The sequence below is a fragment of the Poeciliopsis prolifica genome, unplaced genomic scaffold (genome assembly GCF_027474105.1).
Source record: "Poeciliopsis prolifica strain line A6 unplaced genomic scaffold, Auburn_PproV2 SCAFFOLD078, whole genome shotgun sequence".
NCBI classification, from domain to species: domain Eukaryota; kingdom Metazoa; phylum Chordata; class Actinopteri; order Cyprinodontiformes; family Poeciliidae; genus Poeciliopsis; species Poeciliopsis prolifica.
This window is the reverse complement of record NW_026562453.1, coordinates 1,567,955-1,584,262: the sequence shown is the minus strand read 5'-3', so window position 1 is coordinate 1,584,262 and position 16,308 is coordinate 1,567,955. Positions and strand designations below refer to the sequence as shown.

The 16,308-nt window shown below is 39.2% G+C and overlaps 1 protein-coding gene across 1 annotated transcript; it reads left to right on the top strand.

The window, feature by feature from the left end:
- The first annotated feature begins 500 nt into the window (after positions 1–500).
- Positions 501–14,842, top strand: marchf5 (membrane-associated ring finger (C3HC4) 5). Its single transcript, XM_055021747.1, has 7 exons — positions 501–666; positions 828–886; positions 6,257–6,459; positions 12,667–12,797; positions 12,966–13,149; positions 13,232–13,398; positions 14,477–14,842. Exons 2-7 carry the CDS (start codon positions 843–845, stop codon positions 14,591–14,593), a joined length of 846 nt encoding a protein of 281 aa, XP_054877722.1. The 5' UTR covers positions 501–666; positions 828–842; the 3' UTR covers positions 14,594–14,842.
- Positions 14,843–16,308: the final 1,466 nt, after the last annotated feature.

Below are 16,308 nucleotides of genomic sequence, written 5' to 3'. Positions count from 1 at the left end.
ATGTAGGACCAGCAGGCATTTGGGTTTGGGGCCTATGGTTTTTACCAATGCAAGAGAGGTCAGGAGAACAAAGAAAAGTTGGATAATTGTAATTGCTTGCATAAAAGGAAAATAAAAGCAACCAAGACAATCAACAAATTTGGACCTTAAACTTCTTTCGCCTATGTCAGGAATCTTGACCTCTGCGCCTCATAGTGGCTGATGAAACTTTTTATTGGATATTTGGTTTAACAAACAATCGCCACTAAAGGTAAAATGAGTTCCATTAGATTTCCCTTTGGTGATAAAACAAAACAAAAAAAAGAAAGTATTTTTAAATTGAACTGAATTTAAATGGCTGAAAAATGTTCTTATTTTATCAATATAATATAATATAATATAATATAATATAATATAATATAATGTAATATAATATAGTAAGTGTAGAGGTTTTAAAACTACATTTCCCATGTTTACCGGAAGTTGCGCTGACGGCGTGGTTCTTGTTTTGATGACGTAGCCACGGCCAGTCAATGGAGTCAAACGGTCAGAGGAAACGAGGCCATAGCAGATTTAAAGTGTATTTTCTCTTTAAATAACCACCGGGAGGAGATAAATGCTATTTTGATAATCATGGCCGTCGGGGCGTAGTTTTACTCCAAATACGTGGCACGTCTGCAGCCGACGGTCCGTGTCAACAAAACGGCCTCTGTGGGGCTAGTTAGCTAATTTGTTAGCTAGTAATTTTTTTTTGTTTTAAATCCTCCTTCAGCAGATTATCAGGTGTGGGACTTTTTTAAAATTATTCTTCTTCTTTCGCCTCTTATTCTTCGCTTTCAATAAGACAGTGTCGCCCCACAACAATGGCGGAACCTGGTCCGGTGGTCGCACAGCAGAATTTGGACAGGTGAGCTGAAGTTTTAGCAAATAAGCTAATGGCAGCTACGTAGTTCACTTACATGAAAGCGTTTTTGTCAACAATACAGGGTGTATTCATTAGATATTCGAGGATTTGTTCACTTAAGTCAGAAATGTAGATTTTGCGTTGCCTTTTGGTGTATTTTAACATGTTTTTGGAGCCTCTGGTGAGCCTGACCTATCTGCTTCTGACAATGATCTGATTGATGCCACCTGGCCGATGACCCCGTAACACCTGACGTTATGCAGAGGCGTCCAATATGGATGGCTAATTCTGAACCGCTTTAATTCATTGTTACGTGAGCATGTTGGTTTAAAACGGGACACAAACTAAAACCTCTTCAAAATAGTAGCTTACACTCCAGGTTCTTTATCCTAGGATGCATCATGATTATTGTTGTCACAATAAATTCCAATTGGTGATTCTTAAAAACCTCTAATTATTTTCTTTACTAGTTGTTAAATTGTTTCAATTAATTTGAAAATGTCATTAAATATTGTTACTATGTGCATTCTGGTCATACAAATCACACTTCTTTGTGTAACTGGCATCCTAAAGAGGTATATTACAAATGTGTATGTTTTTCAAGAGTAGTTTGTTTTTGTAGGGCTATAACTGCTGCCCCAGTTATAGTCAGTTACCTAAAAATAGTAATAAAAAGTTTGTATAGCTGGTATTTTGTGGTACTATTGTACTAGAAAATATATCATCCCTACTCTAGACATGTTAGTAAACAGTTTAAAGGTTGTGTATTAATGTCTTTCATCTAAAAAATATTGAATTAACTTTTAAATGTTGCAAATAAAATGTGTTTGGGTTAAAAATGAAAACCGCTGTAGCATTATTAGACGCTAGGCTTGCAATGTGTTAAAAGCTCTTATCCAATTATCAGAAAAATGTTGCTGGACTTCCAACACTTTAACAGCCATTAAACAAACATTGTTTAATGACTGTACTGGAAGAATAAATGTTTATTAACTCTTGTTGGGTTCCTTACTCACCTGAAAGGTCACACTCATTACAAAATCTGATATTTTCATCATGGAGATTTTCCTTTTCTGCCTTATAAACATGAATATTTATATCTTGAAATCAACTTTATTTTTCATAGAATCTTGGGTAATTAAGGATGTACTCATGTACAAAATGTGATTTTTCAAACACATTGGCTTGGAAACTTTAACCTGAAGATAGTTTGATTAATTTATCCAATCTTCAGGTAAATCAAACGTGTTTCTGTTGGTCCAGCACTTAAACAAAAAGCTCTTATTATGCTGCCACAGTAGAATTTATTTGAAGTATGGACTTCCTTAAAGCATTTTCTTTTAAACAGGAAGAAACGTTGAGGTTAAGTCCGTACATATCTCACATCAAAAAAACAACAAACATGGAGGTGGCGCAGAAGAGAAACTGCATTTAGAAAGTAAAACTGTCTCATAACTGCATCCAATTTCTCACATTCAGCGGTTACACCTGTCCAATGTTATGACCTTAAATTTATTTTTAAATTTTAGAAGAGATTGGTAATATCCTTTACTGCCCAACAGAGAGAAAATTTAGCCTAAGAAAGTTTTATATTTTGAGAACCATAATGCTTTTTTGCATTTATAGTATTGCCAAACTATCTTAAAAGAAATGTACTTTCTTGTAAATTGTTCATATTTGGTTCCTGGCAGTGGAATTGAAACATTGTCTTGGAAAAACGTAGCTTTTATGTACGCATGAAAAGTATGTAGCATTTTTAGCACTGGTGCATTGAATTGGAGAAGGTTAATGTAATGTCCTCTCTATTTATAAACCTCCAGTAGACAAATCACATTTTTCACACCCCAAAGCTTTCCAAATCACACTGTGACTACTTGCACTATCTATTAAGTGTTTTTTTTTCCTCTGATTTAAATTCTTCACACAGGCTCCAGATTATGGGTTAAGGTTTTCTTATCACATAAACACAAGAAAGTCTGGCTTTTTGGGAAAAAATGTAATACAATGTATTACAAATGTCACAATAACAAATTTTCCTAGAAATTATTGCGATAAACGATAATGTTATAATTTTGAGACCATTTTGAAGAAAGTAGTTCAGTTATGCTAGCTTGACTTTGAAAATCTTAACATGTAGATGTGCTGTGGATTTTGGTGTGTTCAGTTTAGTTCCAAAATAGAAAAGGCAACCAAAACAGCAACTCTGACAGATCATCAGTACGGCAGATATTTACGTTGGCTGAACTACCGCCGTTGTTAGCTTAGCTAATAGCAGCGGCAGCTAATCCACCACAACACAATCACTTATTAATCATCTTAAAATAAAGTCTTAAAAACATAAAACTGTAACGGACTGACTGTTCTTTTCTTCGTGTGGAAAATGTTTGAGTGTTTTTTGGGAGCATCAGCCAGTTGCCATGGCAACGGTTCTGTGTGTAGCGTAGCCGACACAGTCAGCGAGGAAAAAAAGAATACGAGTGGTTGGCCAGCAGTTTTTCTGCATTATTTTTTTTACTTTGCTGTGGTGCACTGCACCAAATGAATAAAACCTACATCTCCAGGTTTCATTTTGTTAATATGTTTATATGTTACAGTTAGCTTGTTTTGGATTCGGGTCAAGATCTGCAACACATGCAATCTGTGTCAGTGAGATGAAATAGTTTATCATATCCTATTGCCTGATAAACATTTTAATTTATCAGGCTAAATATGAACATTTAGGACAGCTAATCGGGTGAAGAGAGTTTACATGGCGGTGAGGAGATGCTGCAACATTTCAGTCCTGCTTCCTCCTAGACAAAGACCAACAGCTGATAACATTTGCAGTGAGTGTGTGTGTGCTTGTGTGTGTACAGGGAAGCGTTTGACACTGCATTTTTTGTCAATATTGATCTTTGAACTTTGAAGCCATTTCCCAAATAAAGGACAGACATGCGGGTTTTGTGAAATGTGCCCCAGCTACGTGCTGCTGTGTGTAACCCTGACGCTGTTTGTGGAGCAGATAGCTGTGAGATGTATGCCAGGTCCGGTTGCTGCTACGGTTATGTACCAAGCCTCTATCGCTGTCAAACATAAGGCCCAAAGGTTCTTATCAGAACCAGCCACAGGCAGCCAGCTTCCTTCGCAGTGCAGCGTTTCACACATAGGTGTGAGGAAAATGTTTCAATCCACCATATTTTTTTTTCTCATATCAGATTTAAAGCAAACTTGTTACTTTTTGTCCTCCACATTTAGTTTCTTTGTTTTTAGGACTGTCAAGGTAATGACATTTATTTATTTGTTCATTTTGTTTAATGGTTCAAACACAAATTAAGGAAAACAATCGCATATAATCTACTCACTTAGCTTATAATTTTCACCAAATAGCTTATGTAACTATAGCCAAGTATTTTGTATGGAAAACAGAGCCTGCCAAAATTGTGAATAAATGTAGAAATAATTGCATGACTTGATAAAGCAATTAATGTGCCAAATGTTGCATCCCATAATTAAATATTTCCAGTTTATTTGATTATACAGTGTAACATTAATGAATATTTATCATTTTGACAGTATTGATTTAACATTATTTCATTTTCCATTTTATTTCAAAACTTGTTTCCTTTTTTATATCATAATTTTTCTTATTGATGTTACACTGTAGGTAATATAAAGAAATCAAAAAGGTAAGGTCAATTTTAAATGTCTGAATCCCATATTTGATACATTAGTTACTTTATCAAGTCATTCATTTATTGCCAATTAATCTTAATTATCAAAAATTGCATCAAGTTCAGTTTATTATTCCAATTAGGACAAAAAAACATTATTATAAAAAAGGAAAGAGTTTTTCTTTCCATTAAAATAAGTGTTTTATAATATGCTGAATTAAAAAAAAAACAAAAAATTGGTGAAACTTTTATGAGCTTGTTGCGTGTTTATATTTCAAAACAAAACTGCATAAAAAGCGTTTATGAGGGAGAGATCAAACAGAGGGAGAGATCCCTCTGGTTCTGGGATCTCTCCGCCATCTTTATTTCTGAATCAACTGGCTCCACTTCAGAACCAGCAGTGGCGCCCTCTGTTGGATGGCAGCCTAATGACAACACCAAAGAAAGATCTAGCTAGCGGATGTTGTCGACTGGAACTCATTTTAATCTAATAAACCATTAATCGACAATTATTATTTTGAACATTTAATAAAAGTCAATAAATTAGTTCTGGTTGACTGGATTGGTGTTGTAAAAATGAGTCGTTTGATTGTCTTGTTTGAAGAGCAAACCCGTTTTAGTTTTTAGATTTTATAAGCTACATATCGACCACTTGTTTTAGAGGATTGCATTTCAAGGCTGTTTCTAATGTCGTTCTCTGCAACTGGGTTACAGGAAGAATGCTTTTTGAATCAATAGCAGTTGGTTTGGTTTGGTTGTCAGGACATTCGTCTAAAACCGTTTTCAGCTTCCCTTCTTCAACCTTCATCAGTATTCGTCTCTGCGCAGTAATCTGAGCTCATCCCATCGACATATTGGACAATCATCATCTAATTAATGCCTCTCATTTTGGCCATTAAAGGAAAACCAATCGTCTGATTTTCTTGGACGGTTTTTAACAAATCTATCTTTTTTTACTTGTCTTGCTTGGAGTTGGGTTTTAATCTAAATCAGACTGTTTGATTAGATGTAACTGGATGTGAATGAACTCATTTTGTTCTGTAAAATTCATATATGTGGAGCAATAAATACATTTAGCAAGAGTTTCTGAAACAGAATATAACAGGTTTTATTTAAAATACAAAAAAATTATTAAATCAACTTTTCTCTTTATAATAATTTTACATTTAAAAATGCATAATCAGTTATGAAACACAGTGTAGCAAAAACTACCTGAGTCAGATTAAATCAACATGGTGTGTTTATATTTATTTATTGGTAATACTGCCTGTTCTGTATTGTTCATATCACTGTGTGTATTAAATACTCATCAGTACAGAATGTCTTTACAAAATGTTAGCTTACATCGTATAAATGGATATGGATGTAGTTTTGTACAATTCTGGTTTAGTTTCTTTAAACAAAATGCCTTTTTTGAGTCTTTACACTGCAGTTGATAATTAGTTTATTACAAAATGAGTTGTTGAAATTCAAACAAATCGATTAATTGTGTACTTTTGTAGCATAATTTGAAGTAATTAAGCTATAGCTGCCACTTGAGGAGTTCTGCTTAGAACAGTTTACAGACAAATGTTTTTTTCTCATTTTAACTTAAAAATGTACATATTTTATGTGAAATTTTGACTTAATTTCTGGTTGATTAGTTGACGATTATCCAAATAAATGGATTATTTGCGATTAATCGATTCAGCTGTACTGTGAACATGTGTGCTTGTCGCCTCAGGAGCTGCTGGGTGTGCTTCGCCACAGATGAGGACGACCGCACGGCGGAGTGGGTGCGGCCGTGCCGGTGCCGGGGCTCAACAAAGTGGGTCCACCAGGCCTGCCTGCAGCGCTGGGTGGACGAGAAGCAGCGAGGCAACAGCACGGCGAGGGTCGCCTGTCCGCAGTGCAACGCAGAATACCTCATCGTCTTCCCAAAACTAGGTGAGCAGACGAGGAAAAAACATTGGAGTGTTTAGGTTTGACACACCTGATTCATGATTCATCAACAGACATGTGCAGGACGAGACGACATGTTGAAGACGTTATCCAACTGTTTGAGTCAGAAATGTTGAAACAGGAATGAAACTTGCTGCAGACAGACCGATAAGGACAGGAGTTGGACACTCCTGGTGTAAAGCTTTGTCTACTTTAATGGGCGGGAATGTGGCGGCTGCATGATTCAACACAAAAATACACACCCATTCTACTTCCTGAGGATTTTACAGAAATGTTATAATGTTATTCCCTCAAAAGCAAACATGGAGTGAGGCTTTGCTGTTTTCTTTTCAAAGAGATCCTTAAATCTAATCATTGGGTTTTTAAAACATCTGGGTGAACGTAGGCCAAATTTTACTGGGCGATAAATTATCTAATCTGGGAAATTTAGGCAAATCTCTGATGTTTAGAAGGATTTCTTTATCTGCAGATGCATCTTCTGCTACAAATCGTTAAGCATTCACTAAGGCAGTGCTATGTTGCAATAAAATGTTTATTTTCTTGCTTAGAAAATCAATAATTTAGAAGTATTTCTAATATATAAAATATATTTAAATGGTTAAATAAATTTTTAGAAATATCAATAGGACTAAAATAAAAATAGATGCAACCCTAATTCACAAAATTAGAAAGATTAATATGATAAATTGTCCAATTGGTCCAATTAATAAGCCGAAGTTTGTATAGATGGAAAAATATGTGAAAATAAATTGAACACTTTCAGAATCGACGGATGTAATTCCTCCAGTAAAAGATGCTTAAACCATCTTTAAGTCATATTTTACATATACAGCATTTTTAGAACTACTGATTGTCCATTTTATTTGTTGTTTGATCTTCTATACATTGTAGAAGCATTATTTAATATGCATTATTATGCATAATGTTTTCTGAACATAGAAAATTGTTCTAAGTTTAAGTAAATAAACCGCTGCTGCACTTTGAGGCTCTGGGGAAAATAAAAGCTTCGCTTGCAGCTGGAAGGACTTTGTGTGCACCATTAGAAATGGGATTAGTTGTTTTTTCCATGAACTGCATCTTTTGGTTTCAATCAGTCATTGTTATTACCGTAATTAAGAGAGTAATTCATAAAAAGAAAACCAGCGATCTATTAAATTCGTCCAGTCGCTCAACCTCTCTGCCTACTTGTCAAATGTTCTGACCAACTTAACCAGTTAATCCCGGCTTGTTAAACTTGTGTAATTCCCTAAAGAGCCGAACAGCAAACAGGTCCAAAACTCACCGGGTTTTTGGGTGGTTTTTGTTGGCTTAAGAACCCGTTGCAGCTGGTTGTAGGTTTGGCAACGCCTTTGGAGCAGCACGTTGGTAGCGGAGGCTGCAATCTGAAACTGAAGCCAGACTAAAACAATGTTAAGCCCGGGGAGTGTTGGGCCCAGCTGGTAAACAGGTTCGTCCATATTTATAGCGACCAGGGCGTTGCTGCCACTCAGTGCAGAGATAAATGTTTCAGTTAAAGTGTTTAACTGAAATAAACAATTTACCTTAAGTCCTTTTTAGATTACGGACTTAAGGTAAACTGAGAAATGGCAAGAATTTGCATTTTTACTTTGAGAAGGTTCTAAATCGAGCTTCAAAATGCAAAAAGAGGAAATGTGGGGTGAAACAATCTGATCGATATCAATCGATCAAACATCTCGTAGAATATTCCCTGAACTCCGAGCCAGAACCGCACAGCATTCTGGGAGATGTAGGCAAAGCAGCGACTTTAGTCGCGCAACCGTTTTTTCAGGCCAACTGAGGTTGATGGAATCAATTAACTCATTCTTTGGTTACCTAGCAACTCAATCATTCTTTGGTTACCTAGCAACTCAATCATTCTTTGGTTACCTAGCAACTCAATCATTCTTTGGTTACCTAGCAACAACCTGCTGAGTCGCTGGCGCAGCAGCACTTTAAGGTTTTGCCTCATAAATGCTTCAAAATAAAAACTGTGAATAAGAGTAAAACTGCCAATAGTGTGGCAATACTTCAGATGTGAAAAACCAACAAAAAAAACCCTAATCAATAATTATTGATATTGACTGATGACTCTCATAATGTGAAGAGTTTTTCAGCCTTAGCACTCAGCCATTAAACTGAAAGAGGCTGTTCATATCATTACAAATCCATCACAGCAAACAGTGATTCAGAAAAATATGTTGGTTCCCATTAAACACCAACTTTGGTTTTGCTGGTTTGGTCCCAGTTTAGTGCGATTACCTCCAAGATAAACAAACCGGAGTTTATTGTAAACACATTAAAACCGTCAGCAGTGAAAACATTTAACAAGTCAAACGAAGGTTTGTTTTGAATTGACATAAATTACTTAGTTACAAATATATTTGCTAACTCTGTACCAGTCAAGCTCTCTGAAATACACCAATAACTTCACAAGGTTGATCAAAACTTTAGAAACGTAAAACAGCCAACTGTCAAAACATAAAACTAAAATGGTCAGAAAGTGAAATCTGAATATGAGGCACAAAGCCTAGAACTAGACTGAATAGATCTGTTCTTATGGATTGGTCACATCATCAGTGATGCGTCCTCTAGAATCTTTTTCAATATGGGAAAAAGTGAATCGTTCATCCCTAATTTATCGCCATATTCAGAATAATGTGTCGTTGGTATTTTAATTCTGTGCACAAACATCCAACCCAGAACCATTTTGATCTGGAAACAATAAATGAATAAATTGCAAAGATAAATAAATTCTCTCCATTGCAGCATCAAATAATCAGAATCAAAAGGAGAAGCGATTGGCCAAAAGTTCTGGATGAGTTCACCACTGCGAAACTTTTCCGAATCCGTTCAGTGTGAAGCAGAGGTGGCGAGGGAGGCGTTGGGTCTGTCTGGGAGTGAAACTGGGTCGGAACACCTCATCAGAACCGGGCCCCGCTCTGACCGGATGAGTGGATCGACTCTTCTGATGAGTTTGTGAAACCACTGCCAACCTTTTCAAGTGACTCGAACATCAGAGAGGATATTTTACTACCAAGCTGCCTGATTAGGTTACTGGAAAATGTTCAGACGATTGCATCATTTTTACTCTTCCTGGTAAATAAAACATTGAAAACTGTAACTAAATGGAGGCTTACAGCCAGAGGATCGATTTTAGTTTAAACTCAACTGGGTTGTTTTCTATTGATTCTCAATCATAATACATAACAATCAAAAAATTGTTGTTTTTTGTTTTGTTTTTGCTAAGTAGCACCTACTAATCTACTCTTGGGAAATAACCTGCAGGAGATTAGTGTAGGATTTCTCTTTTGTTTTGGTAACAGACTTAAATCCATTTCTGCTTCTAGCATTAGACTTGTGTTTGTTTAGCTTGTATTTACCCAGAATGCCCTGCTTTGTAGTCCAGTAGACTCAGTTTGCTAGGGGCTCAAAGTTGTAATATTTATTACATTTCCAACTGGCTTTGTTATCTTTCACGTTGAACTGTGTCCAATGAACCAAACTTATTGAAAACCTGTTCCCCTCCTCGCCTGTGGAGGCGCTGCACAAAGAATCACTGGAGGAAATGGCAAACTTCTGAAGGAGACATTGAACACAACTTCCTTCTTCAAACAAATGGAGTAGCGTCAGATTTTAGCGGCTGTACGATTTTTCTTTCGTCTCTGGTAAAAGACTAAAAGTCATTTCTCCTGCTAGCGCTAGGCTAGCCCGTTTCTTTTGATTGTATTTACCCATAATGCCCTGCGCTGTTGGTCACTTCCTGCATTTTTAGCAGTTTGCGTTCACACATTAATTCAAACTGCGCCAGCGTTCACTTCTACCAAACCGTTTTTAGGTGAACCAGAGTTGGGGTCAGAGTTCGATTACATGTTCACTGCAGGTAGAAAAACCTCCAAGCGGGTCGCTGAGTCCTGCTGGGTTTCTCCTCTCACCACTTCCAGCCTTTCACACGCTCTGAGGACGGTGTGTCCTTGCTGCGCCGTCTTTGCTCACACTCGGAGTAAACAAACCTCCAGGAAGAGAGGCTGCCAACGCTTCGGTCCACCTTTAAACTGTAGCTGCACTCCTTCTTCCCTCCCTCATGCTTAATTATCTTAATTATAGAATCTGCTCCCAGTGGCTAAAATGAATTGCTCCTTTCTCCGTCCTGTCAGCGGTCATTAGCGGTGACCCAGTTCCCTCTGGCCGTAACGGTGCAGCGCTTTGGCAGGAGCAAAGTGAAAGAGTCAGGCTCTGGGAGGTGAGTCCGGTCAGCAAACACAGGTGCAGTCTGCCGGGGATCAAAAGCCTGGCGCCGGTCCAGGCGGCGGTTTCATCAATAACTGCTATAAAGTTGTGAGTTTAAGAAGCCACAAAGTGATGAAGTTTAATGAGGTCTGCGTAAAAAGCCGCAGATTCACAAAGTGAAAGCTGCTGTCACTAAATTGTGCAAACAACTGATGGAAAGTGGCTTTATTGGGACAACACCTGTACAAATATCCTGCATGTCCTGAAGCAAGCTGGCAGGTGATTTAAGACGGAAACGTCTTCAGAAATGACGATGCAAACTATAACTTTGACGTCGGTGTAAACCCTTTTTGTTTCAGTTCTTTGTGGCCAGTTTTCACCTGACTGCACATGTTGTTTGTGTTCAGTTTTGTCCCAGTTAAAGCCTGCGCTTCAGGGACGAATTGGTGTCAAAAGTTTCTTTTACTGAAGCGTCTCATGGTACGTTAGGGGAGCTGGGGGTTTAGATACGCAGTACAGTAGCACAGGTGAGCTGCTGAAAGAACCACACATCCACCAACAATAGTCTCTAAAAAGACAACAAACAATAATGGCTTAAACAATTAATCGATCAGTAAATGATTAATCATTAACTGAGGTCAACATTAACTGGAGGATACAGTCATATAAGGTCAATTTCTGGAAGAGCAACATATTCAGAGCAGCAATCAAGCTAAAAAATAAAGATACATTTTGCATTTAAGATTAAAGTAAAACCTTCTTTATCTGTAATTATTGTCATTTTTGTCCAAAGTTCCCACTTTATATTTCGGTCTGTCAATTAACGTAACTTTAAAATATTAAACCATTAATTCAATTTCAGTGTCGGCCAAAATCTGCATTTTTAAAGATCAGCAATCAGCCAGAAAACTGCAATATTTTTTACTCTTGAGTGATTCCCTGGACGGCTGCTGTTCACTTTTACTTGAGTGAAAATATCTTGAGTTGGTCTTGAGCTGTAAAGTATCTGCAGACCTTAGAAAGTGCGCAGTCGCCCCCTGCGGCGCGTTGCCTCTGCAGCCGGCCGGTTATTAATAGCTTGTGGATGAGTGAGGAAATCAGGTTGGCTTCCTGTAAATATTGCATGATTTCCCCGGAGTCGCTTGAAATGCCAGATGGGAGGAAGATGCAGCAGCAGAGAAACTTTTTTTTTTTTTTTTTAATTGTCACGCAATTAAAAAAAGGATCGACTTTCAGTTGATCGTTGCATCAAGTTTGTTATTTTTAATCATAGAAGCAATAAAACGTCCACAAAGTGTCCAAACGTTTTGTTGTGTCAACAGTAGTCAAAGGTCAAATAAAATAAAAAGATCCTAAAATCAGGCAAATAAAGTAGCCTAATTTCACTAAAAAAAAATAAATATTAATTGTAATTTCAGGGCTATTACGGTCATTGTAAAAGTTGATAAATTTCCACCAAAAAAAAAAAACTCAGAAATTGAGTCTCGGAAATTTTCTAGAAAACATTTCAAATTTTCAACTTCTGGAATTTTCTGAGTTTGAAAAGTCAAAACATTTTCAACATTTGAAACAGAAAGTTCCAAGTTTATTAAAATTTGAAGTTTTATTGTGAAAATGTACTATTTTATCTACCAAAATACTCCTTTGTAAGATTTGCATGTTTTCTGTGGTTTTCAGTTTTCATAGGTGAAATTTAGCTTCGGTAATAAGAACAGGATTTATATCACTTTCTTTCGTTTGCTACATTTAATTAAGTTTAATAAATAAAAGCCGATTTGTGTGAACCGAGGTGGAGAAGATCCATCTGATCACAGATTTCCTGCAGCTGTCTGTGTCAGTTTGTTTGGAGAATCCTCTGACTGAAGATTCTTTGATAAAAATGGGAGGTTCTCGTTTCCGATGATTCTGGGCGGAAGTAAAAAGCTAATTTCCTGTAACCAGGCAACTGTTTCCTGTCTCCATCAGGTCCGATCGTTTATGTTCTGGATCTGGCCGACCGGCTCATCTCCAAAGCCGGCCCCTTCGCTGCAGCCGGTATCATGGTGGGCTCCATCTACTGGACCGCCGTCACGTACGGCGCCGTCACCGTCATGCAGGTACGTCGTCTGATGTTTGCCATCATATCGTAAACAGCAACAAAAAAGAAAAGCTTTGTTTGTTTGTTTTGGGCTCCCTGTGCTACTGCCAAGCCTCGGCTTTAAAAACAAGGTATTTCTCAGTAAAGCTGTATTGTTTTGATGATTCCAATGTTTTTTGATGTGCAGGTGGTGGGCCACAAGGAGGGCCTGGACGTGATGGAGCGGGCCGACCCGCTCTTCCTGCTCATCGGCCTGCCCACCATCCCCGTCATGCTGATCCTGGGGAAGATGATCCGCTGGGAGGACTACGTCCTGCGGCTGTGGAGGAAGTACTCCAACAAGCTGCAGATCTTCAACAGCATCTTCCCAGGTCGGTCGTTCGGTTTCTGACGTCAGACATCCTCCATGTTGTTGTTTTTTATCCGCTGACGGCTCAAATGTCGGAACCGCAGGCATCGGCTGTCCGGTGCCGCGGATCCCGGCCGAGGCCAGCCCTCTGGCCGACCACGTCTCCGCCACGCGGATCCTGTGCGGCGCTCTGGTTTTCCCCACCATCGCCACCATCGTGGGGAAACTCATGTTCAGCAGCGTCAACTCCAACCTGCAGAGGACCATCCTGGTGGGTGCTAACGGGGCCGCTGATGCTAACGGGGCCGCTGATGCTAACGGGGCCGCTGATGCTAACGGGGCCGCTGGTGCTAACGGGGCCGCTGATGCTAACGGGGCCGCTGATGCTAACAGCACACATGATGCTAACGGCACACATGATGCTAACGGGGCCGCCGATGCTAACAGCACACATGATGCTAACGGGGCCGCCGATGCTAACAGCACACATGATGCTAACGGGGCCGCTGGTGCTAACAGCACACATGATGCTAACGGGGCCGCTGATGCTAACAGCACACATGATGCCAACGGCACACATGATGCTAACGGGGCCGTTGATGCTGACAGCACACATGATGCTAACGGGGCCGCCGATGCTAACAGCACACATGATGCTAACGGGGCCGCTGATACTAATGAGGCCGCTGGTGCTAACAGCACACATGATTCTAACAGGGCCACTGGTGCTAACAGCACACATGATTCTAACGGGGCCGCCGATGCTAACAGCACACATGATGCTAACGGGGCCGCTGATACTAATGGGGCCGCTGGTGCTAACAGCACACATGACTCTAACAGGGCCACTGGTGCTAACAGCACACATGATGCTAACGGGGCCGCTGATGCTAACAGCACAAATGATGCTAACGGGGCCGCTGATGCTAACAGCAGACATGGTGCTAACAGTGCCGCTGTTAGCATCATGTCTGATGGCCCCATTAGCACCAGCGGCTAACGGGGCCGCTGATGCTAACAGCAGACATGGTGCTAATGGGGCTACTGATGCTAACTCTGAAGCCTCGTTCATTCCTTCCTTGTCTCCTTTACATTCTCTAACATTAGTTGCAATCGTAACGTTAAATTTTAAGTTTTCCAAATTCAAAAATATGTTTGATATCCTTCTGGGAAGTCAAATCTCTTTTTGTTAGTCAAATTATTCAGGATTCTCCAGAGTTGTTGTTGATGCTGTGGGCAGGAAGGTCCTCCTGTAGCAGTCCGTGACACAGCAGCTTTGAAGAAGCCTCTGACTGAAGACATGTCGAGTGCCGTCTTTAAAGCCTGCCTGCTTTCTGGCTCTCCCCCAGGGCGGCATCGCCTTCGTGGCCATCAAAGGGGTGTTCAAGGTCTACTTCAAGCAGCAGCAATACCTGCGCCAAGCCCACCGCAAGATCCTCAACTTCCCAGAGCCGGAAGAGGCTTGAGGTGGCGCTCTGCTGTCGGTGAGGATGAACCCCGCCCAACACTCAGCTTCACCCTTACTGCAACAAGCCCCGCCCCCTCCCAGCAGTTGCTACGGAGACCGACTGTGTCGCCGCTTCCCGCCCCGGGAGCGACGGCACGGGAAGCGAACTGGAGCCTGCTTGCAGTCAGTGTGTGGCTACGCTAACACCACACGGCTAACACACCCACTGCTATCTGAAATAAAGACGCAGGGCATGCGTGAAGAAGAACTTTTTTTTTTTTAATGAAACATTTGTTTTGGTTAAACGTCCCTCCCGCCCTCGCCGGGGTCCAATCAGATGATCAATTAATCAATAATTTATCATGTTTGGAAGCAAGCAGGAAGAAAAACACAAACATAGAAATCTATATTCTAGCTTCAGATGTTCCAGTGTTTATTTATTCAGCCTGCAGCTTTGATTACGTCTGAAGTCTGTAAAAGTGTTGGCACCCGTCACGGCGCTCCGGTCCGGTTCGGTTCGGTCCGGTCCACAGGGGCTGAATCCAGTGGGACATGGAGCGGTTCTGTTCTAGTTCAGGGATGGGTTGGTCGACGTCTTCACAAACGCTTAGCTTTTCCCACAAACTTCAATATGTTTTATTGGACAAGCTGAAAATGATGCATTAAAAAAACTAAATCGGGTTTAGTTCTGGACTTTAACTAGGCCATGCTTTGATATAAACTTTGCCAAATTGTGTGCCACAAATTTCAGTTTTTCTAGTTTTACCTACTTAACAAAAAAATGCTTTTAATAAAATCTCTGCAACATTAAAGATCCTGAACATAAAAAATAACCTTCAGATTGCCATCATTAAAATCAAAATTAAATGTTTTATATTTTATTGGCCAAATTTTTTACCATTCTTAAATTGTGGCCAATTAATCATTTCAAGGGCCACAAATGGCCCACGCCCCACACTTTGGCCACCCCTGATGTAAATCTACTGTAGCTCTGGCTTCTTCCATTTCCCCTGTTCAACTCTTCCATCCCACAGTATTTCTGCCACCACCGTGTTTCAATCTGAGAATTATGGTGTTCAGAATAAAAAAGTAAAAGATTACAAAAGTTTAATTTTGGGTCTCGTTTTTTTATTCGCTTCCCCAAAAACTTCGCATCATTTTCCTTCCACAATCTGTCGCAATAAAATACATTAAAGTTTTTGGTTGAAATGTGATAAAATGTGAAAAACTTCAAGAGTTATAAATGCAAATTAACTGAGGGTGAAAGCTGGACTCTGGCCTTTAATGTCTTTAGTAGGAAAAATAACCATTAAGCAAGATTATTTTTATTTAAATAAAAAATTATCTTAAATCTGTTTTTAATGTGTCTTCAGAAAAAACTATGAAATTGTTTTTTGCTAAAGTTTCATGTGTGTCTGAAATGAAAACTTATTTTCTGTAATTCTAAAGTTTTAAAAAATTGGATTTTAATAAAGAAAACTGACAACCTGAATATAAACACAAAAAGTAATTGTTAAAGCAGTTGGCTGTTTCTATTCTGATATCCCAAATTAGTGTAAAGTTAAGTGGAAGGAAGACGTCAGATGCTACACCCGACAGTGACCAGCTTTTATGACAACCTGGAAAACATTTATTCCACAAAAACTTGAACTATTTCAGGTCCATTAGTTTCCGGTTTTGAAATAATTATATCTGCTAAAAGCTCAAACTCTGCCTGCGATCTACAGCGTCTCA

Coding starts and splice junctions, on each gene's coding strand:
- marchf5 (XM_055021747.1), top strand. CDS start 843: ATGGCGGAACCTGGTCCGGTGGTCGCACAGCAGAATTTGGACAG. Junction 6,460..12,666: donor CATCGTCTTCCCAAAACTAG/GTGAGCAGACGA, acceptor TGTCTCCATCAG/GTCCGATCGTTTATGTTCTG. Junction 13,399..14,476: donor ACCTGCAGAGGACCATCCTG/GTGGGTGCTAAC, acceptor GCTCTCCCCCAG/GGCGGCATCGCCTTCGTGGC.